Here is a 23,120-nt window from a genome sequence, read left to right on the forward strand (position 1 = left end):
TTTCTTTTTTTATTTCAAACAATAAAAAATAGTAATTTTTTTTCATGTGATATTATTATTTGGAAACATTAAAATTTCAATGAAATAAACAAATGCACATATTCCAACATTTTTTTAATAAAAAATATATTATTTTATTTTACTTTAATTATTTTCAAATAAAAAAATTATGTGAAAACAAAATATTTATTATATTTGACCTTTTTTATATGATGTAATTTTTAAAAAAATATTTTTTTAGATTATAATATAATAAATGAATAAATTAGTGTACGAATTTAAAAACACAAAATATTTAAACTATTAAATTACATTATATTTCTCCCAATACTTAATGAACAAAATATAAAAATAAAATATTTCAAAAAATGCCCATTTAAACTCGGTACCTATTAAACATTATACTAATTAATATATTAAATAAATGAGAATTAAAATAATTAGGAAAATGATGACTGAAGACTGAAGTGTCCCTGGTTTGAAAAGTTTTTTTGTTTACATTTTATGATAAAAATATATATTATTTAACTTTAATTATTTTCAAAATTAAATAGAACAATAAAACAAAATATATTTTTATTTTATTTTTTTGAATGTGAAATTTTTATTTAAAAATTAAATTCATAATAATATTAAACGAATGTTCAAATTTAAACACTTGTAATTATGGGAAGAAATGTATCATTTTGACTTTAATTATTTCCAAAGTTTAAAATAAAAACATTGAAAATAAAATATTTATTTATTTATTAATATTTTCATTTAAAAATTTAAATTCACAGATATAAGAAATAAATTTATAATAATTAATAAATTAATTCAAAAACAATTACTCGATAATGAAATCATTAAAGCATATTATCCTTCCTACAATACCTAATAATTAGAAGATTTTATTTTTATAAAGTGAGCATTAATAACTCACTATTTTATTAAATTGTCTGGTAATCAATATATTTTATTAAATAAAAAACAAAATAATTAAGAAAAAAATGTCTTAAAAACTCCTCGTCTGGGTGGAAAAAAATGTACTCATACTTTCTTTCTTTGTTATATAAAATATATGTATATTTTTTTAGAAAAGTATATAAACTAAGAGTTTATCCATATAAAATTTGTCAGTTTTTTTATGCAAATATTTACTAACTTTTTTACACATTTTTAGTCACTCGTTTTTTTATCAAATATTTTAATCTTAGGATTAAATTAAAATTTTTAGGTTAAAATATCATTTTAGTTCATTATTTTTTTGCTTTTTTCATTTTTTGTCCTTTACATTTTAAAATATTTAACTGACATTTTTTTAAAAAATGCATAATTTGATCCTTTGTGTTTATGAATGATACCGAAATGATTATTTTGTTAGTTTTTTGTTGATGCCATTAAATATTTAAATTTTAAAACAATTAATTTAACATAGTGATAATTTTAAATTGTCACAATCATTTAGGAACTAAAAAATTCTTTAAAGAACTACAATAATAATAATAAAATAAAACTCTATTTTATATAAAGAGAAAAAAAAAAGGTTATTCAAGCCTAAATGTTTTCTATCTAAAAAATGAACCAAACCAAATTAACTAACAGCCTAATTTTATGTAAGTTGAAATAGGACGGACCACCAAAGTACAGATTTGAACTTGGATGTCTTATACTTATTATTTTTTTCCTGCTGTAAAGTGGAATATATATATTCTTACTTCTTTTAGACTAGCTAGTTTTGACGCCCATCTTTATGTACTTAATGGGAATGGATTCCATATAAAATTTCTAGCTTGTTCATGAAATTGACACCAGAAACGAAATTGGATTTAAGGTAGCATTGGTTGACATTCGCAAGATTCCTTTCAATGCATAATAAAATCTGACGATTGGTTGTGTTTATTCATGAAGAAGCATCACATATTAAAAGAGACTGCCTACAATTTATATAAGCCTTTTTTATGGATAATATTTATTTATTTTTGTTTTAGGGATTAGGATAAGGTCTAAACCTACTGTTCTGAAAAGTAAATATGTGGATAAAAAATAAGTTAAGAAATGCTAAGGGGGGAAATGGTAACAACAATAATAAATTGACTAGTGGACACAATAAAATAAACTACTCGAGGTTAGTATAGGCATATAACAATTTGGTATGTGGGCAGAATAAAACGCAACATTTCATCCTTTTTCAATCTCCTTGGTATTTTAATTTATGTTTTGTTCTATTTTGTTTTTAAAAATACCCCAAATGTCAACTCAAAAAATATTTTTTTTATTGATTATGTAAAAATATAAATTAGATACAAAAAGATCTATCATAATCTCACATCTGTTCAACTAACTAATTAATTATACTCCTTACATAAAAAAATTATGTTTTTATCACACTATAATTAACCTTTTTATCACCAAATTTTACGGAGTCCAAAAGTCATATTCACCTAGGTTTTATCATAAAACAACGTAATTTCATCGAATGCAATAAAATAAAACCTAAAAGATCTTCTAAATTGATACCACAATTATTTCTTCCCTCCTTTTCTTTTTTGGAGTCTCAAAAACCACTAAACAGCTACAATACAAGAAAGTTTGGCACTAAAAAAATCATGTTAGACTAAAGGATCCACAGCGTCAGGAGGAAGTTTAACTTTTTTATTAATAAATATTAATTTTTAGTATATTTTTTTAAATATCATTGTGATGAATTTGAACTGTGACTTTTTATTCTTTTATTCTTAATTAGTCTTCTCTTCCCAATTATGAAGCCAATATTTTATCTCATGAGATTTAAAGTTAAACACGTGTTCAATTCGGACTATTATATTTGCATGCATAGACAAAAGAAGAAGAAAAATTCAGCCATGCACGTAAACTCATTCTTTCAATCCACCACATAAATGATACATCACAATCAGTACGGTAGCTGATCTAAGAAACGGTGCCTATGAAGACAATTCTTTACCATAACAATCAGAATATCGCGTAACTGATGTTACACATTAACAAAAACTAATAATTTCACTTTGGTGGAAAATAAGATAGAGTTAAGTCATACAAAAAGTAAGATTGACGAAAAACTTAACATATCACTTTGATCTAAAATACAAGAGTTAAGTGACAAAAAATACTATAAAAATGTTGTTTATTAACGAGAAAAAAAAGAATCTTAAGTATTAAGATTAACTTGATTTACATCACTTTTATGAAACGAAATATATAGTCTATACTAACTAACAACATGGCCTTTTTGTACTTATATATAACATATTGATAATGAGTCCGTTTTTTTTTTAAAAAGAGAAAAAATAGAAAACTATTTAAAAAGTAATAATTTAAACAAATACACCAAAAATATAAATTATTTATTTTATTAAAAATAATTTTTAAACAAACTTAAACAGAAATTATTTATTAGTATAATATGTTATATTATTAGTTTAGATCACTCATCTCAAACTATTTTTATATGACATGTTTAATTAGTAAAAATTGAGGAGAGTACATGTGAAATTAATGGAGACAAACTGCAATTCATTCTTTGATATATTAATATTATATTATATTTTAATTGTAAAATTAAATAAAAATATTAAGAAATCAATTGTGACATTATATAATTATCGATAAATCGTTAGGTTTAAGTAATATTAAAGTCAATTTCATTAAATAATGTGTCAATGTAAGAGCTTATATTGAGACAGTAATTTTGATGACGGGTCATCATTACGATGAGCCTTTTTCCTAAGAAGACAAATAGATGAACGAGTGACAGCACAAAGTTGCGAATGAACGTAATAAAAATCAAATTTGACCATTTCTAGAAGCAAATAAACTAGTACGTAAACCAGAACAGATTAATTTTCTTAAAAACGAAGCCAAATTAAGCATTATTGACGGGGTTACAGTTCACTCTAGTTGAATATCGTACGTGTACCTTGAATAACCAAGTACTTGAATTAACTCAAGTTTAAATTCAAGATATGTAGATGTATTATATATTTAGAGGCAAAATTTTATTGTATAGTAGTCTTATTCAATCTAAACATAAAAAGATATTTGTGGCCTCTAATTTTTTGAGAGATATTGATACTTTATTGATTCACTTTTAATCTATTTAGTAGTAGTACTATTATCGAATATTTTGATACAGTAATCTCGTACATTTTTGCGTTTCTTGTAAACTATACTCATTTTAAAAAAAATAGGGTGTTTAATTAAATAGTGATCATAGATCATCAATTACCTACCCTAGCTATATTATTTGATAGCCTTCTCGAAGTATTCTTCCAAATCAAAACTTACCACAAAGTAGTCTTGACTAACATCCATAAATTCAAACTCTCTAGACAATTTCGAAATGGCTTTCAACTTTCTCGTATAACAAAAAAAATGAAATCCACATTCTTCGAGTAACTTCACAGCTAGGCATGCACTTCCTCCATGATTGAAATAGTTGTTCAAAAGATATAAACTCTGAAAAGAACTTGGGAAACAACCTGTTTCTTCCTTCCAGTTCCAACCTTATCAATCCTTCCTGCAGTTGAGAACTAAACCTGTTTTGTAATATCTATATCATAAAGAACTAAACCTGTACGTACAATTGCAGAGATAAGGGCTCTTGTCATGCCATAACGAAAAGATCAGGAAGCACAAGAAATTGGAATTCCTAGCTAATTTCGCACATATCCATGTACAGCCCTGTGATCAAAGAATGAGAAGTTACATTGTTACCTTCACACTTCACTTGTGTGAAAAATTACACTTTTAAATGTTATCAACTTATCATTGAAAAATTCGAAGGTATCATTCTCTTTTGATTAAAAAAAAATTATTTAGGTGTAGCTAGCTGTACACACTTCTATCTGGTACTCATATCAGATCTCATATATCATTTGTAGAAAAAGAGAGCAAAAAATGAGTAAATTGAATGAATAATAAAATGAGGTGAGACTCACTTTTATATTCTATTTTAATTAAAAAAATGCATCTTAATTCATTTTTATTCAATTTCATTTTAGTGAAGGAACGTCAATTAAATTCTGAATTTTACCAAAAGATATAACTTATGTATTCGTGACTATATCCGTACGTATCTTGCAGTTTGCGTATAATATGTGTTGAAATAATCATGAACATGATAGCATCTTACTTCACGTGCAAAAAAGGCGAATCCAAGGAAAAAGAAAAGTAGGAAACCTACTTATCATAAAAGAAAAGGAGCAGTTAAAGCTAAAGCCATAATACTGCACTACTAAATTAGTGGAATCTCGTCTATATGTCGAAAAAATCAATTTCAACCCCAATACAAAACCTTTTTATCGTTCTATATATAACTATTGGTTCACCTTAATTAGCTTTCGGCAGCTTCGTTACCGGTTCTTCAACTGATAACTGCTAAGCTCAAGCTAATGAAGTCTTGTTACTTGCAAAATAAGCAAGGTTACAAGTTAAAATTGGTCACAACAACCTTAGCCTCATCTGGCTTTTGGGAGAAATTATTAAATGGATTAGGATCATGCTATAATTATTAATTTCCTCATAACACGATTTCTTTTTGTACTGGATTTTTTTATAATATATCGATCTTCATTTATCTCACCCAGAAGAGAATAATACGGGCTTGAATTGTAATCTTTCAATCATGTTGTATTCCATTTAATCAACCTCTTAAAGATTACATAACACATGATTAACTGCTATTAATAGGTAATAGAGATTATTAGTAAGATTAAGTTTCTTATGTATAGACAAGTGCATCTGTATTTGTTTCAATTATGTTGTATTTGATTTTCTCTAGCTGCGGAGTATGCCCTGTTTATTGTTGTATCATTTTGGGTTTAATATAATTTACATTTTTCTAAAAAAAAAAAGTGCTATTAATTTTTTCTAAACTTGAATACTTATTATGTAAAGATTAACTTGAATCTTAAACATACCATAGTGTTGAATTACTTAATAATTTCTGCTTTTAGACCTTTAGACTACTGTGAACAACTAACGCTTGTCTATAACTGGTCTGGATGAGTGACATATATAATCAAATAAACACAACCTCAATCCAACAATTAATCGGAAAAAATTCCTGTTCTACAGCTATTGCTATTTGTAGCTACTGATGTTTTGGCAAATGGATTTTGTTTTGATAGACTATATATAAACTATTGGAGCTTAGCCAGCCTTGTCGTCTATATTGAACAAACTTAATTAAAATATTCATTAGTTATAACGTTGCAAAATTGTAGTTTTTTAACATAGATTTCGTTTAACTTTAGAGAAGAAATTTGAGTTTTGGACATATTAACCATCGCCTATCTCGAAATTGCAAATTGTCTTTGGAAATTAATACGTTGCCCTTGCCCAGTCTCAACTTGTAAAAGAGAAATGTTTCCTTTACTTTTATGGGTTCAAAAGTCACATTTGAAGTCAGTGCGTATGTCAAGCTTTACATAATTTGTCGTATATGGCTGCCGTTTCATGCTACTTGATTGAAATGATACAATTCAAATTTGATATCTACTATCACAATAAGAAAAAGGAAAATTTTGTGGGAATATCAGAATGAGACAACAAAAAGTTATTTCTTTTGAATTTGAAATATTATTTTAAAACATGTGTATAAAAAGGATAATAAATAAATAAAATTAAAGATAATTATACACAATTTCTTTACTTATCTAATTTTCTATTATTTTTAAGAGATTTTAAGCTATATATTTTATATTTTAACCCGTTATGTCCTCAAAAAATCAATTTTATAATATTAGCTAGAATGACATATATTATTTATTTTATTTCTAAATTTTAATTGGGATTTCTATTTATGTTCTTTTAGTTTGTGTTTTTGTTTTACAAATTAGACTATTCGCAATGTAAGAAAATTATACAGAATCATCAAGTAACAAATCCTTATTTAAGATATGTTTATTAGTTTTTACAATAATTATCTTAAAAGTTATACTAATAATATTTTTTATTAATTGATAATATATTTTTTTGAAACACACAATGTGTGGTTATTAAACTCTTTTTTCATTTTTAGGTAAAAAAGAAGAGGAATTAGAGCTATAATTCATCAAGAAATAAGGATCATGTCTAAAGAATATGAGGACTAAGAAAAAAAATTCAAGGTGAAAAATAATTCATCAATTAATTTTAGTATTTCACTCTTAATAGATAAATTGTTTATTTATTTGATCTATTTTGTAATATTGTTGACTTTAGATAGATGTTTAGCAATTCTAATTTTTAAAATTTTCTTTTAGCCGTTGCATGTAGTGTTCAATAAGTTCACTAGATCTTAAAAAAATTAAAATTAATACAATATACTTCAATTTATCTTCACCTAAAATTTTACATTTTTTGGATGCAAAATAATAAAAAAAAACAGTTTCATATTGTAAAAATTGTTCAAATTAAATCCCAATAATAAAAATATTGTATACTAATGTCTAAATTGAAATAGTAAAAAGTTTGAAACACAAGTATTTATATATTTAAATGAAACTATTAAAAAAATAAATATAACTAAAATTTATTCATAAAAGAAAAATAAAATCAGAGATCTAAGACACTTTTGTCTTAACTGTAGGTTACACGGTCCTGATATGGGCAAAGAGCAACCCAAAAGAAGATAATAGAACTTTAGGGAGTCTTGAACCTTTATCTATAATGTTAACTATCCGGCCCACATGTGAAGTGCAATCCAAAGTCTAATTTCCCAATTTGCATTCACAAAAATGTGAATCAAACATGCTGCAGTGAACAAGGCAGAACATTGCGAGGCAATCCCACTACTAGGATTTCTTCTACGTATAGAAGTGCTTATATATTATTGTTCTTTTCACTCAAAATATACATAAAAAAATATAACACTCACTTTCATTTTTTTACATTGTTTTTCTACATCCTTTTATACTACTGGTATTTTTTCTCACCACATCTATCATTTCTTTCTTTGTTTTTCTTCATTCCACTCATTTTACATCCGAAAGAACGTGAAAGAAAAATAATAATAAAATTACCCAAATAACAACCGACCGTGTCAGTGTAGCCTTTCCAAGCACAAAAGTAAAAAAAGGAATTGAAATAACAACTTTATCTTTGTTAAGGATTGACTGAAATACTTAAAGTTCATAGAACTTTTTCTTCCTTTTTAAATCCTTTGCAAATTCCTAGGAAAAGGATTGGAATAAAGAAATGCTGAGTTGATCAGCTTAGTTAAAAGGATTAAGAGAATCTAACTTTAATAATGGTGACTAAACTCACCAAAGCATGGATTTTGTAGGAATGACCCAAGCCGAAGCTTGATATCACAAACTTCATGGTTGAAATTAAAATCGGTTATTGTTGGCCTGTTGCGTTGCCAAAGAATTGTGCAAAAGATGCTCAACACCTTGCTTGATAACCGTTCATTTTCCTTTTGATACTTATTTAGAATGCTGGATTTGTTTAAGTTGATTTTTGATTCAGTTATGAATCCTCATACACCAGCTTGCAACAGAATAAATAATAAAACATATCTTCAGATTAAAAAAAATATACACCAGCTTGCAAATTTATATTACCCAACTTAAAAAAAAAATGCTTACCTGCAATATTAATGGACTATGATATATGTATAAAAATATTCAAAAATTCCTGCAAGGCTGCAATCAAGCATTTATTCCTCATTTTAATAAACTATAATAGTTCACTTATAGCTTGTACGGACAGCGAAAGCAATCTATATATTTTAATGAAAATAAAAAATGCAAAAGAAAGAAGAAAAAAGAATACAGGGCAATTGTTTTTACACAAAATAGAGACGGGGGAAAATTTGATAACTTCATGACAGATGGCAAGTGATTGAACGGTTTTAATAATACTGTTAACTACATGAAAAAAGATAAAAAATGTTTTCAACAAATACTCAAAGATGAGTTTTGTGCATGACCAAATTGTCATTAACTAGTAAAGGACTAGGTAAAGATAGGTGTGGCACCTAAGGATATATACTTCCACAAACTTATATTAAATTCACTCAATAAGGACCCATGATGGAAATACACACCAAATACAGCAATACACCATAGAGAAAATAATAAAAATACAAGTTTAATATGATTTAATACCCCTTACGTAAAACACCCCAATAATATTCATGATCGTAAATAAGATTACAAGTTTTTCGGATAAACTTAAAAACACTCAAATCACAGACAAGGAACGAAGATTGGAACACACAAATTACACCATAGAGAACGCACAAAAATACAAATTAAGAGATGATATGCATATTTTTCCCGTTGCTCACCACCAAAAGAAGAGTAGCATCCTTCTTAAATCCAATTTATTCGTTAATTCACCATTTCCCCAAGTTTTCATTTTCATTATCAAGGCCTTTAAGATGTAAAATATTAACCGAGTTTAGGATTCAAAACAAAAATTGCATTGCTTAAAATAATAGGAAACCTTTTATGTGTTACAATGACAGTGAGTTTTGCTTGTATAGTTCTTAAAGTGAAACTAGTTTATTGAACTCCGTACAGTTTTGAATTTATCATAACTGTATCAAGAGAAAAATATGCTACAAGATACAATGTCTCTGAATTCTCCCCTAAGAGAGCTCTAGCTAGAGGGTGCATCTTACCAAGCTACAAAATGGTTTGACGCCTAGGACCTATTACACAACTATACAGATCATTCTTATTTTGCTTCCTTTTGTCTAATCTTCCACTAGAGAATAATTAATGGGGAAAACAAACTGGGTGACTAGTGTTGCTCACTGCAAATGTCATCATCAGCAATGCTAGGGATACCATAGAGGTAACTGAATTCAAATTGTCCTCTTTAGTATGCTTATGCTTGCTTACCTTGTCAAGTGTGATGTTGCAGTACAGTAATCACAACACAGGGCTCCGGCTCCTTAAAATCACCCCCCAGAAAAGAACTCTTGTTGCATCTTTCATTACTCGTTCCACTGCTTCACCCATTCTTATAGTGAAATATATGTACATAAGTCTTAATTCTAAAACCTATGCTAGAGAGGCCAAAAGCATTGTTAGCAAATCAACTGGGAGCATGGCATTCTTATCGGCAAAAATACAACAGTGAGCCGTGCATGATCAGAAAGGGAGTAGTCTTCAGGCCATCTACCTTTCTCTACTTCTGGAGGGAACAAAACTGCATTTTTCACACTGAAGCCAATTGTTTGCTCCTGTGCATCATTTGAACCGTCATCCTGATCACCATTCTTGTTGTCATCTCTATCTGGAGCTGTTGAACTCCAGATTTGCTGCTGCATCCGAATTATATCAAGATCATGGATTTATCCAACAAACTAGGAAGAAAGGATTAAAAACAATTAAAGGGAATTCCATCACTTATTCTACAACAAAGCCTTATCTCACTTGACGAAAAACAAAATAACAACTCAATGAGTCTATGCAGAAATGTTTTACTTCACTAAATGACATTTTTAGTATGCCTTTTACAGGTTAGTTGTTGTTGTTGTTGTTATATCACCCACTCTTGATCAAATGACAAATGCTAGCAATAGTTTCTAAGATTTACACGTGACTGACAGAACTCTTTGGTTTTGATATGTTTATTAATTATTTCTGATGACTCAGAAACTAAAATAATCATCATTATAGACAAATTCCTTATAGCATTGCTATCATCAGTGCAATACTATATGCCTTATGGAGAAAGCCATTTAGATTCAGGGATCCTCTCACAATTTTTATAGGAAAAATTCAAGACTTTTGTATCTTCTTGTATAATACTTTATGCCAAAAGCTAATTCAATGTCAATGTCAATGTCAAATACATTACCAGAAATTCTTTAAAATCAAGAACACCTTTTCCATCTACATCTGCTTGGAGCCACAAGTCCTTTATCTCTTCCTCACTCAATCCATGGCAGTGACCAGTTAAACTGAGCTGCACATAATTAAAAATAACCAATAATCATTCAGGATTATTTCTCAAGCATTAACTGAAATTTTTTTAATGCTTATCCTACAGTTAATACTACAAAATACCTGTTTAAGTGCTTCACAGAAACCAAAATAGGTAATACAATCTTCGTTATCAACCTTTAGAAAGGAAAATGCATCACTCTCAGTCAATGAAGCTCTCCGTAGTAGATACTGAAAATGGACAAATTTGTTGTCAATGACAATTCTGCTCCACACACAAAAAAAATATGGAGAAAGACAACTACTAAGTCAGAATCCTTGTCTAAAATATTGAATGTTTTGCCTCACTAGGTGTCCAACTCTACTATGTTAAATCTATAGGAAACACCTGTCATCTAGAGATATATATTCCAAGCAAAGATGGTAAAATTATTACGCTTAATAACTTAGTCTAGGTGCAAATATTCCATGATTACCTTGAACATGCCAAAAACTGCTTCACTCCAACTTGCTTTTAGTAGTTTTCGATATTTGTCAGGATTTAGAAGCCAAATAAAATCAACAGCACATATATTTCCCCGATGATTGCGGTGGCTAACCCACTACATTGACACAATGTTAAATAAATACAAGTGACTGGGCATATTGTTCAGAAGAAAAAATCTGAAGGCAATGCTACATATATGACCTTGTGAGCATCTGCATCAGTGTATTGATGTGCAGTATCATAAGATGATACAAATCCCTGAGACCTCAAGAACTTGTAGACATGTCCACGTTTGCTTCCATTCCAGTCACTGTAAGAAAAAATTATAAATAAAAACACAATTCAAGTGTTTAAAACGAAAGAAGTACATTGAAATCCATGTGTAGTTTACCCGCAAAGCATGATTGGCATTGGCTTGAGTTGGAAATCATTCTGATAAGATTCTACGTATTGAAGTATCTTGTAAACCTGCAGAAGACAAATTTTAAGGTATGTCAGTCTAAGTGAGACACCAAGCTAAATAATTGGCATGTGATTTAGATTAGATGTCACATTTAAATGCTTAGGTACCTGCTGCAATCGTACAAGGGATAGAGTTGAATCATGTGGAAATAGGAGGTGAGTGTTAACAATCAAAATTTCCTGCCTAATATTACTGTTTCGCCATTGTGAAAATGGAGAAGCCAGTTCAACATGTAACAACTGAGCCACACGATCACCAAAGTCATTGAAGTGCAACTCCTTATAATTAAGAATGTTAAAGTACTCCTTTTGCACTGCTATTAGAAGACCTGCAGACCCCAGAGGAAACCATATGAGAATTTGTACTTTCTAGTTTGTACATAAATCTTTCACAGGCAGTTCCGGAACAAGATTAAGCACATGGAAGATAACATTATGAGAGCCAGATCAGCATTTAACTGACTGAAACTTCCATCAGCAAGAGATTAAAAAACAGAACATGTTTTTCTCTCAATAAAAACAACGTTAAATGCTTGTTCCTTTCTCAACAAATACTTTCTGAATCCATTATGTGCTATTCCCGTTTGCCAATTTCAATAAATTAGTTCATCAGATCCCAAATGGAAATGAACTCTCTCATTGAATTTTCACTTTGACTACAATGAAATTTTTTGGTTTTCCACTCTTCATATCCATTATATAGGTGGATACTCATAAAAAATTCAAGAACATATACGGAGATAATGTTACTGTTGAAATATTCTTCAGTCTCAAATTATTTGTCACTTAAGTATCAAGAATGTATTAATAACTTTTTTTCAATAATGCTCTCAAGAAATAACTGCACTAATAGAGTAATAACTTATAAAACTAGAGTATAACTAATAAGTAATAAGTAATTTTTTTATTTCTCTAAAAACAATCCTATTCAAGCACCGGGTTTTAACTATGGACATCTCTCTCAACAGAAATTTGAATCCTCGCATTGTGGAAAACTAACCTCTTCATCTAAATTCAATCTCCTTTTGTTAAATAAGAGCATTTTGTCATGGGAATTGGTATAATCGATTGTTTTCATAAAATAGAATAAGACGGAAGGAGTATTAATGGAAATTTCAAGGACAACGGCATGCAGATTGGATTGTTGCCACAAAATACAATGGGAAAAAGCACAACTAACCATTTAAATTCAGCAATTGACATTTATTTGCAATAGAGAAAAAAATGAAATTCCGACAAAACCAATACTGATCCAAAAAGTGGTGTTTAGGAATTGAGAGAGAACGTGCATATTATCATACCGTCCCCACGGTTGTTCGTCCTTCCAAGCTTGAAACTGACATAACCAGCGTCACCTAGTCTCTTCTCATACAAATTAACAAGCTCTTCATTTCCAACCCAAAATTCCTGCGCAAAACCCACTTAATTAATCATCATCCTATGGCCCATTATAATAAAATCTCTTTCAATTTCACTTCCACAACACAAACCTGAAGACAGATAATGGAAGACCTCTCATTCAATAACCAATCCAATATCCTGTGATTCCTCGCCAACCAATAAGCTCTGTAGTCGCTCTCGCGGCAACTCGGATCCTGCTTCCAAAAATAATAAAAATTGAAAATTTAGATTACCCTTTTAAGGGGTTTTATTATTATTTACAATTACAATGGTAAAATAAAAACCTCATGATTGATGCGTTTGTATATGGGGGCGAGAATGTTAAAAGTGGTGCAAGTAATACAAGGTTGTTGTTGGTTTTCCTTAATGGAAGAAGAAATCGCAAAACTCCCAATCCTTGAAATTCTTCCCATGCTCTTAGCCCACCTATCCGTTCTCATTATACGTCCAAACCCAACCCACCAATGCTGCCCCTAATATATTAATTATTGTGTGTAATCAATGATGATGATGATCAAATATTTATTATTGGATTTGATGGGAGAAAGTAACCGCAATTGGAAGTGGTTTGTTTGGTATCTGAATTATGAAACGGATACGGTGATGATTGAGTTTTGAAAAGGAGGGAGGGAAAGGGGATGAACGTGGGGTGGTGTGAGGGGTCAAATTCAGAAATGAAAAAAAAGGGGGTTTTTGAATGGAAATGGCCCTACGGAGATTGAAATGAAAGCAGAGAGAGGAAAGACGACAGAGAGACACAGAGCCGATAATAGCAAACGTTGTCTCATAAATAGGTTTTACCCTCTCTTTTATATTTTTCCCACCACACTTTAACTGCCCCAACGGCAACGTATCTTATCGTATCATCACACTTAACATGCGACGACTCATTCGCCCTGACCGATTTGACCCTCCTCTCCTTCCTTTTGCTTCTAGTACTCCAGGCCTTTTTCCTTCTAAGTTACCCATTTTTATTTATTTTACATATATTTCTTGATTTTTCATATTTTAATCTTAATTTTAAGAAAAAAAATATTTAAAAAAATTACATAATTATTTAATTATAACTCATCATAAATAATAAACTTATTAACTTTTAAAATAATTATTTTAAAGGAATTCAAATGATGAATTACGATTAAATCACAATGTAAAACTATTTACATTATAGATATTAAACTTTAATTTTAAATATTTAAGTACCTTTGTTAAAATTTTGAAAATGTTTAATACATAAGATATCAAAATTTTTGAGAAATTAACTTTTGTTTTAGAGGAATTTATGTGTGTTTATATGAATTCATGACTTTTATGTTTATGTTATTAACATTAAATTCTAATCAAATTAGTTAACATGTTGATTATGTTATAAAATAATTAATATTATTATATGTAATATTAATTTTTTTATATTTAATATATATATATATATATTTACATAATAAATTTTCTTCTAATATATTTAATACAGCAAAATTAATTGTTATAAATTTATTATATTAATTTGTATGTGTATTAAATATATATTAAAAAATTTAATGTTATATATAACCATATTAATTTTTTGGTAACCTGAAATTCAGGTCATGTTAGTAACATGAAATTCACGTGTTTGAATCATAGACTATTAATTTGTGAAACATTTTTAAAAAAATTATAATTTTGAAAAACTTCAAAAGGTGTTGAGTATACAAGAAAAACGCTTGAGGAAAAGCATTCCCTTGTTTTAGACTACACAAGCCCAATAAAGGCCTACTCCAACTATAAGGACCCAATAAAATGTGTTTTGTCGGCTTAAAAAAAAAAAGTGGCGGCGGGGTCATGCTGCATTGGTGCAATCGACAAACTAAACTAAAGTCTTTTTTTTTTTTTTTTTTTTCAGTCTTCTTGGCCGAAAGTAAAGATGAAGAAAACAATGCTTAAAGTTTGGAATAAGCGAATCAGCGTCTGCCGCTGCCCAACCATTGGTGAATAAATAAAAAGTTTAATTAATATTTTAGTTTATTGAATTTGAAAAATATATTTTTAAATTCTTGAAATTTTAAAAAATCTTTAAATTCTAATAAACTATTATTTTAATCTCTGATATAACCTTATGACTTTTTTTAACCGTTTGTGGCAAGAGTTTTAATATTTTGTGATAAATTTAAAATATAAATTTAAGTGACTAAAAATAAAATTTATGTCAAAATTTTAAAAAAGAACAATTTTTTAATATTTTTTAGTTAAAGAAAATAATTTTAAATTTTAGGAATTAAAAAAATACACATTCAAAATTTAAGGATTAAAATATTAATTAAATCTAAATAAAATGATGGATATAATATAATTGTGGATTCGACATTGAATGTATAAAATAAATAATAATAATAATAATAATAATAATAATCATTTTAAGGATGAATTTTAACTACACTACCTTAAACATTTTAAGATTATTATATACATTAATTAAAATTAAAGCATTGTTTTAATAATCAGCATGATGAAAAATTATTGTGATATTTTTAGTCCCTTTCTGATAAAAAAATAAAGAACTACTATATAATACTATAATTTTAAAGTTATATATATATATATATATATATATATATTAATTAATTAAGTAAGGAAATTAAGTTTCAATTTCAACCTACGAAACGGAAAGGGTCATAATAAACTCATACGAGACCAAGACTTCATTCTAAACGGTCAAAGTCTTGGCTTCTTGTTAGGTCTTAGTTTCTTGATCACGTTCTGGTCGAAATCTAGAGAAATTTTACTATTTGTATTTGACGACACCGAACTTCGCTGAATAGGTAGTCAGTATTTGTGGAGAGAACACATTTAAATGTTAACTTAATAATGTATTATAAAGCTGACCAAATAAGGCATTCATATTGATAAGAAAGAACATCGCAAGGTTGTTGCTAGGAAATTTACATTTTTTGTCGCTTATGTATTTGTTACGAACTTATGCTGTCCATCACAAGATACATAAAATATATATGATTGATATAAAGAATCGAGAAAGATAGAGAAAATAGAGAATTAGAGAGAAAGAAGAGAATTTTGTTTATTAATAATATATTCCCCTAAAAAAAATCTAAATAAGGATAACAAATAACACATTTCCATAAATGAGGGATTAAAAGAGGATAAATTATTTCTTAATTAAACACTAAAAACAAATATTTTCTTATTTATATGAATAAAAAAGTATATTTGATCTTTATATATAATTATATTGGGTATTTAGAATCTTAATAAATGTTAAAAATAAAGCTGCTCAACCTACTATTTCTATGCAAATAAAAACTCACTGAACTTTTTATTATATGAAAACTCACTAAACTTATTAATGTTGTTTAGTCGATAGTCACAATAGACATAGTTGTCATCTCTTACCAGTAAATAGAATTTAAGATTTAATCACTCCAACTCTTTTACATTTTTTTTTATTTCAATTGTATTTCCTTTTCTGGAGTAATTCGTTTGCTAGTTTTGTTGAGCATGTAATCTTTTGATCAGTATCACACTATCGCATCAAGGAATGAATTATCTTCCAGCTACTTTTCGTAACTGATGAAATAGTCAATTAGTCAATTACATGATAACGATGAAGAATAAGAAGGCATCCTATATTTTTATTAAGCCATCAATTCTCTATCATATATATTCGCTCCTATTTTACAATATTTGTTTCAATAACCCTATTTTTTTTTACAAAAATTGCTTAATCAAGATTTTGCATCTGTGACCTATCCATTGAGAATGGTAATATATGTTTCATGGAAGCATTTAATCTTAAATATCAAGGCAAGAATTCTGAGATAAAAACTAATTATTGCCTTCAGGAGTAGTATTTCATTTTTACTTTTCAGTTTCTGTCATTCTTTTCAACTCTAAGAACTGCATGCCTAGGTGAAAAACTTGGTACCACTGTGGCTGTGGAGTGCACTCCAGCAGACTCAGCTGCCATAGTTGTTGAAACTTCTCCAGATGCTTGAAGCATACATTGCGTCTCCTTCCCTTTGCCCCACAAAAATGAGCACAATCCTATTAGGATCAAAAACATGCCCAGCAAACTGCAAATAAGTTTCAATTTTTCATTAACCATTTTCATAGATGCAAAAATATAGAGACCAAATGACTAGGCTAGATTATCAAAGGGGTAGTTAAGAAAACTCGAAATGTTGTAGCTTTAAAGGTGTTCCCCTTGCTAGTGAGGTGGAAATTAACAAGTCGTTTGTTGATTATCACTGGGTCAAACACTCAAACCCCGTAATTTCAAGGTAAAAGAAATTCAAAGAAAATTTTAAATGACATTATATATGTTGTTCAAGAAGGAGAATCATTCATTCGTACATTCCAAGACTGATTGGTTCACCCAGTAAGAGAGCTTCTGATATTGCCACAAAAAGAAGAGCCAATGGATTGAACATCGTGGGATAAGTTGGTCCTTTGATGGCAATTGCCCAATAAATTAAGCAAAATGTAGCAGCGGTAGCCAATGCTCCCTGTACAAACAAGTCTTGTTCATTAATAATTCAGAATCACAATAGTTGACACTTGACATCTTCATCCCTTTAATTCCTTTGTCAAAAATTAAGGTTCCTCCATATATTGATAACTAACATAGTCGGACAGAGCCAATATAAATGACCTCAAGCTATTCCACACCATCTATCAGTTAATTGCAAGGATATTATGTAGTGGCATGCTATAAAAAACCAAAAATTTAAGGAAATCTTTAAATTTTACGCATGCTTATGAGAGACCTTAAAGTTTGTGCATGTCAAGTCAAACAATATTGCCATGATTAATGCAAAAGGATATACACACATGTAATATAAAGTGGTTTGAGAGAGAGACATTCGTGATGAATAAGTAAACTCAGACGGTATTGCCTTAATCTAAATTTATATTTGCAAAAACGTCAAACACCTCAAATTTGATATCAGAATTAGGCAAGTCACATTTTGTTTTTCCTAACAATAGAGTTTTAGCACTCAAGTACTAGGTGAGTCTTAGACACAAAAGAGCTTAGTTAATTATATATCACTCAAATGCTTGGATTTGTTTAGGCAGCATTGGTTATCAATTTATTATATGTATCACAATCACACCATAATATGTCTTCATTTATTTCACATGGTGTATTATAAAGTAACAATTAACAATTTGAAGGTACTTATATTGAATACATCTTACCGAGTATATTATAGTCACTAGTTGTAGATTCCACTTTAAACTCCAAGTAACCTTTCTGCCATCTAAGCATATTCCTACTATGGTTGCTTGAATTGATGCTATAATGCACGTGAGCATTGTTCCCCAATATTTGAACGGAAATATTTCAAGCAACTTAACCTGCTAAGATTGAAAATTAGTTATTTTAGAAAAATAAAAATCAATCAATAATAATTATGGCTAAATTTAAATCATGAATGGCAGAGCTAAATATTACAAGAGTTAAATGTGATTTTTATTCCAATAATAAATATATTTTAGTTTTGACCCTTTAAATAATATTTTTTTTCATCTCTTTAAATCTTGAAAACATTGCTTCTTGCTCCTGCAAAATGAGTAAATTTTAATATTGGCTATCCTTTTAAATATTTTCTTTAATTTTCATTTAGCTAATCACTTCCAAGCTTATAAATTAAAATGGGTTTGCATATATATACCAGAAGTGTAATTAAAATGAGTAAGAGGAATGAAAATGGGTTGGCACATAAATATTTAGAGGAAACTAGAAGTGTGAGTAAGAGGAATGAATGGAAAGCATACTTGCACAATGAACCAAGCTGTGTATGACAAGCAGCTTCCAAGCAAAAAGAGAGTGCCACGAAGCATGTTGGTTTTTGATGCCTCAACTGTACTGTGAGTCTGATGACTACTTTGACCAATATAGAATTCCTTCCCCTTGTATAGACTAGTTGTTAATGCTCCCCCAACACACAAAACTGCCCCCATTGTCTTCACTTTACTCGTCCATGTTTGAAACCTCAACCTCTCCATTCTGCCATTTATATATACGAGTCAGTAGCTAGTTAATGCTAATATTAATATATAATTAAGGTATATATATAGTTAGTTTATGTTTAAGTCAAGGTTTTTTTTTCTTCTATTATACCTGCATACAATAGAGATAATGTAAGTGAAAATAGGAACCAAGCTGAGAAAATTCACTGAGTAGGTAGCTGATGTGTCTCGCAGACCATAATAGAACAATCCCATGGCCATTGTTATCCTGCAATCATATCCAATAGTTAGAAATTAACTATAAGCAACCGATTGATATATATAATCCACCCTAGAACTTCACTAGTAAAATTGATCGAGTATGGAAGCATTTCGAAAGTTGAATAATGCAACTATACAAGTGTGGACATTTTAGTTTAAACTGGACATAATTCACACGTATAGCCCTCTATGATTTAAAATGAAACTTCAACCCACTATATATAATGTTATTTGCTAATTTATATATATATATATATATATATATATATATATATATATATATATATATATATATATTTGTAATGTAATGATCGATATATTGTATGATAAATAGACTATTTTTTAAATTCACAATTATTGGGAGCGGTGGGGGAAGGGTGTTTAGGCTAGGTTTAATATTCCATATGTTTTTTTTTTTTTTTTTTTACTAAAAAAATATTGAAAAGCTAAAGTTGACAATAAGGCCTTTAAAATTAAAGTAGGAATAATTTAGTAATTGAAGCTTAAGAAATTTACTTCATTATTCCACGTTGATTAGTTGAGGATGAGAGGGAGATAGAGGTTAATGCATGCAACTTATTTTTAGAAGTTATTTTAATTTATCTTTTAAAAAGTTATTATTCCTTTTTAAGGAGAAGAACAATTAAAAGGAAAAAGAAAAAAATCCAACTTATTCAAATATATTCAAGTTAAATAGGATTACATTGTAAATGACAAAACAATTATTTTTCTTGTTTACTTGATCAAATACAACTAAAAATCTTTAATTAAGTTGAGACAATCTCACCCTAGTTATTGATGTTAGTAGAAAAAATGATATGATATTATGAGAAAGTATAAAATATTATTAAAAATGTAATTTTAAACTCTTGTAAGTCTTTTATTTTAAGATGCCCCAAGGGCATAATTTTCTGTCAATTATGTCACTTGGTGTTAGTTAATATCATGATTTTTCTTATGCAATTAAGACTAAATTTCATTAGTTACGTGTGGAAATTAAAAAACCGAATTATATGTAATGACAGTGATTAGAGAAACTGAAAGCTGCTCATGCCCAAGTGGCCACTGCAAGCAACTTGATTTGTATATTTATTTGGAAAATCTGTAGCTAAGTAGCTTTCATCATTGCTAAAATGAAGGTTAATTTCCTTAAAGTTTTCTTCTCATCACAACCTAACCAATAAAAGCATACCACAAGTTCGTAATCCCCGTGAGGGATGGGTCGGAAGCGTAATAGTCATTTTGCTAGTCACCACATAAATCAGTTTTTTCGCACTATTACTAGCTAGATTTAGGAGGTACTTGCCTAGTGTCGTCTATCCTTCGACATCGATCGATAAATGAAGGGTGGGTTGTCATGTCATCCATATTTAACAAATTAGATGAAAGTCAGTCTTGTTTTTCTTCACAATGTTTCGTTTGAATTTAGAGCTGGTACGAACACAAAATAAACTTCCAAAATAAATGGGGCACATTCAGAGAACAAATAATTCTTCTATAAAAGGTGAAAATGACAATTTGCTGTATGTAATATATATAAGATAAGATATGTCTGTATAAAAGTTGCAACAGTGATCATGAATTATCAAGAGACAAATTTATAGTATTTGAGAGAAAGAAAATAAACAAAGGCAAATAAAAATAAGAAAGAGATTAATGTGAAAAGATAAATAAAAATGAAATAATTAAGATAAAAAAATTAGTTCTTTACTTGAGAAAATAGAAGTGGAGCTGAGAAAAAAATAATGAACATGGTAATTTCTTTTAAGTTGGTTTGATTTACTATAAAAAAAAAACATTTTATATATAGTAAATTAAACAAACTTAGAAGAAAAGAGAAAAGAGAAGGATACAATCAATTATTAGTGCAATTCTTATAAAACTTAAAAAAATAATTTATAGCATTAATATATATATATATATATATATATATATGACAATCAACCGTTGGAGATGCAAAAATAATTTTCAGACACTAGACAATCGATTATGCTAACAAAAAATGTCAGGGCAAAGGGTTAGTTTGGATAGTAATTGAATATGTTAGTCTCTCTTGACTTGTGTCTAATTTCTCACTTAGCTATTTTTTTCTTTTGTTAGGTGCGAATATAATTTTTAGTGGGACTCACCAACTTTTTGTTTCTATTCTTCACATTTCATCTGATAAAAAACAGTCTTTCTTTTAAACATTTTTTTTTCTAGTTTTTCCTCTTCTTAATTTTCACACTATTACTATTTTAGCAAACAGACCCTTAATTTGCCCCACGGGATAAGTGGATTGGAATGGAAATAAGAGAAAAATTAAAAAAAATAAATATAAAAAGTGAGGAAATAGTAGATACAATAAGTAGATAAAAAAATAATGCACGTAGATATGTTTATTATTTTCCTTTGCATTGAATTATCAAGTTTCACTGAGTTTGCAGGTTGTGGGTAACACTTCACAATTTCGATTCCGAATCATATAATAATTTTTCTGTATGATGATCGAGGAAACTCAAATTCAAATTTGAGCAAAAATGCTACTTGGGAAGTGGGAACAAATATTTTTTATGTTTAATGAGTTAAGAAAATGAGCTAATAAATATAGTTTCAAAGATGAAATGAACAATGCGTACCCCACCAAGGCGTTTAGGAAGAGCCAAAACCAAATCGACCACCTCAACTTCTTCGCGCCGTCTCTGCAACACAACACATCATTCAATCAAAATAACAAGCTAGCTAGGGTAGTGGAAATTGAGATGAAAATAAGGAAGAAATTAAGCTTATAAATTATAAATGCATGCTGAACAATAAGCTATATGTATTCTACATGAAACTATCCGAGGGAAGAAAAGCTTGCCTTTCAAAGTAGAAAGCAAAAGGAGCAACACAAATAGCAGCAACAGCATGACGGTATGCAATGAGTGCAAAAATGAAAGTGCCCTCAACCAGTATAACCCTCGATAGAATCTGCATCCCGGTTGCAAAAACTTGCACTAAAAGCATGCTAAGCACAGTCTGCGACCACTTGAACCATTCCTTAACAATTTTCATGCTCTCTCTCTCTTTGAATTGTCCCTATCTAAAGAAAGGAAGAAGAATCAATCTGTGGTTGGAAAAGGCTTTTGTGTACACGAATCATGAACTGATCGAGGTTTGTATTGTTTTGATTAGCACATGGGGCAAAGAAAGAAAAATATGAGCTAAAGAGAATCTAAACAAGGTACAAAAAGAACAAGTATAAATAGAAGTTGCAAAGCTTTGGAAATTTTGGAGGGCAGAGAATGGTAACAGTCTAACAGATGTCATGCATTTTAGTTGCGTAAGCTATATATTAAGGTTAGTAAACTCTTGATGCCAAGTGACAACCATGTTTCTCGCCACATGTTATACAATATATATGCATTATTATTTAAGTAGGGACATTTTTCAAGGATATTTCACACATCACATGTTATACATTATATTTTGGGGGCACTATTAAGTAGGGACCTTTTTCAAAGGGATTTTGGACTGATAGGAAAAAATTCAGATAATGTTATTTTAGATGTTCGTATTTCTGTTCCATCAAAATTACTATTTTAGTCTATACATTTAGTATAAAATAATGATTTGTTTTTATACAATTAAAATTTCTAATAAAGAATTATTTTGAATATACATTATTGTAATTA

At 28.9% G+C, this 23,120-nt stretch overlaps 2 protein-coding genes across 7 annotated transcripts; both read right to left on the minus strand.

Annotated features, from left to right (window-relative positions):
- Positions 1-9,497: 9,497 nt before the first annotated feature.
- On the minus strand, positions 9,498-14,011 carry LOC100779780 (uncharacterized calcium-binding protein At1g02270). Of its 4 annotated transcripts, none has more exons than XM_006581628.4 (10): positions 13,521-14,011; positions 13,326-13,430; positions 13,137-13,242; positions 11,944-12,164; positions 11,765-11,841; positions 11,575-11,683; positions 11,363-11,488; positions 11,010-11,117; positions 10,801-10,908; positions 9,498-10,258 (listed from the first exon to the last, which is right to left on the minus strand). In XM_006581628.4, the coding sequence occupies exons 1-10, from the start codon at positions 13,674-13,676 to the stop codon at positions 10,025-10,027; spliced, it is 1,350 nt and encodes a 449-aa protein (XP_006581691.1). In that variant the 5' UTR covers positions 13,677-14,011; the 3' UTR covers positions 9,498-10,024. The 4 variants fall into 4 exon arrangements, with proteins under 4 accessions (XP_006581691.1, XP_003528005.1, XP_014631900.1 ...); XM_003527957.5 differs by having other exon boundaries at positions 9,498-10,261; XM_014776414.3 differs by having other exon boundaries at positions 13,326-13,433.
- Positions 14,012-16,761: 2,750 nt separating this feature from the next.
- On the minus strand, positions 16,762-22,802 carry LOC100780316 (WAT1-related protein At5g64700). 3 transcript variants are annotated; one of them, XM_014776416.3, is made up of 7 exons: positions 22,307-22,802; positions 22,083-22,145; positions 19,355-19,471; positions 19,009-19,240; positions 18,430-18,591; positions 17,584-17,735; positions 16,762-17,274 (listed from the first exon to the last, which is right to left on the minus strand). In XM_014776416.3, exons 1-7 carry the CDS (start codon positions 22,498-22,500, stop codon positions 17,187-17,189), a joined length of 1,008 nt encoding a protein of 335 aa, XP_014631902.1. In that variant the 5' UTR covers positions 22,501-22,802; the 3' UTR covers positions 16,762-17,186. The 3 variants fall into 3 exon arrangements, with proteins under 3 accessions (XP_014631902.1, XP_014631901.1, XP_003528006.1); XM_014776415.3 differs by having other exon boundaries at positions 16,762-17,303; XM_003527958.5 differs by having other exon boundaries at positions 16,762-17,303; positions 18,430-18,588; positions 22,307-22,801.
- Positions 22,803-23,120: the final 318 nt, after the last annotated feature.

Source organism: Glycine max, chromosome 6 (assembly GCF_000004515.6).
Source record: "Glycine max cultivar Williams 82 chromosome 6, Glycine_max_v4.0, whole genome shotgun sequence".
NCBI lineage: Eukaryota > Viridiplantae > Streptophyta > Magnoliopsida > Fabales > Fabaceae > Glycine > Glycine max.

Bases quoted from the DNA above. Each gene is read 5' to 3' on its own strand.
- LOC100780316 (XM_014776415.3), bottom strand. From the start codon at position 22,500: ATGAAAATTGTTAAGGAATGGTTCAAGTGGTCGCAGACTGTGCTTAGC. The intron at 17,736-18,429 runs GTAAGATGTATT...TTGTTTGTACAG, and splicing joins TAGTGACTATAATATACTCG to GGAGCATTGGCTACCGCTGC. The intron at 17,304-17,583 runs GTACGAATGAAT...ACTTATTTGCAG, and splicing joins GAACCAATCAGTCTTGGAAT to TTTGCTGGGCATGTTTTTGA.
- LOC100779780 (XM_014776413.3), bottom strand. From the start codon at position 13,676: ATGAGAACGGATAGGTGGGCTAAGAGCATGGGAAGAATTTCAAGGATT. The intron at 11,842-11,943 runs GTACCTAAGCAT...TGTCTTCTGCAG, and splicing joins CCCTTGTACGATTGCAGCAG to GTTTACAAGATACTTCAATA. The intron at 10,262-10,800 runs GTAATGTATTTG...ATTCGGATGCAG, and splicing joins TTGATTTTAAAGAATTTCTG to CAGCAAATCTGGAGTTCAAC.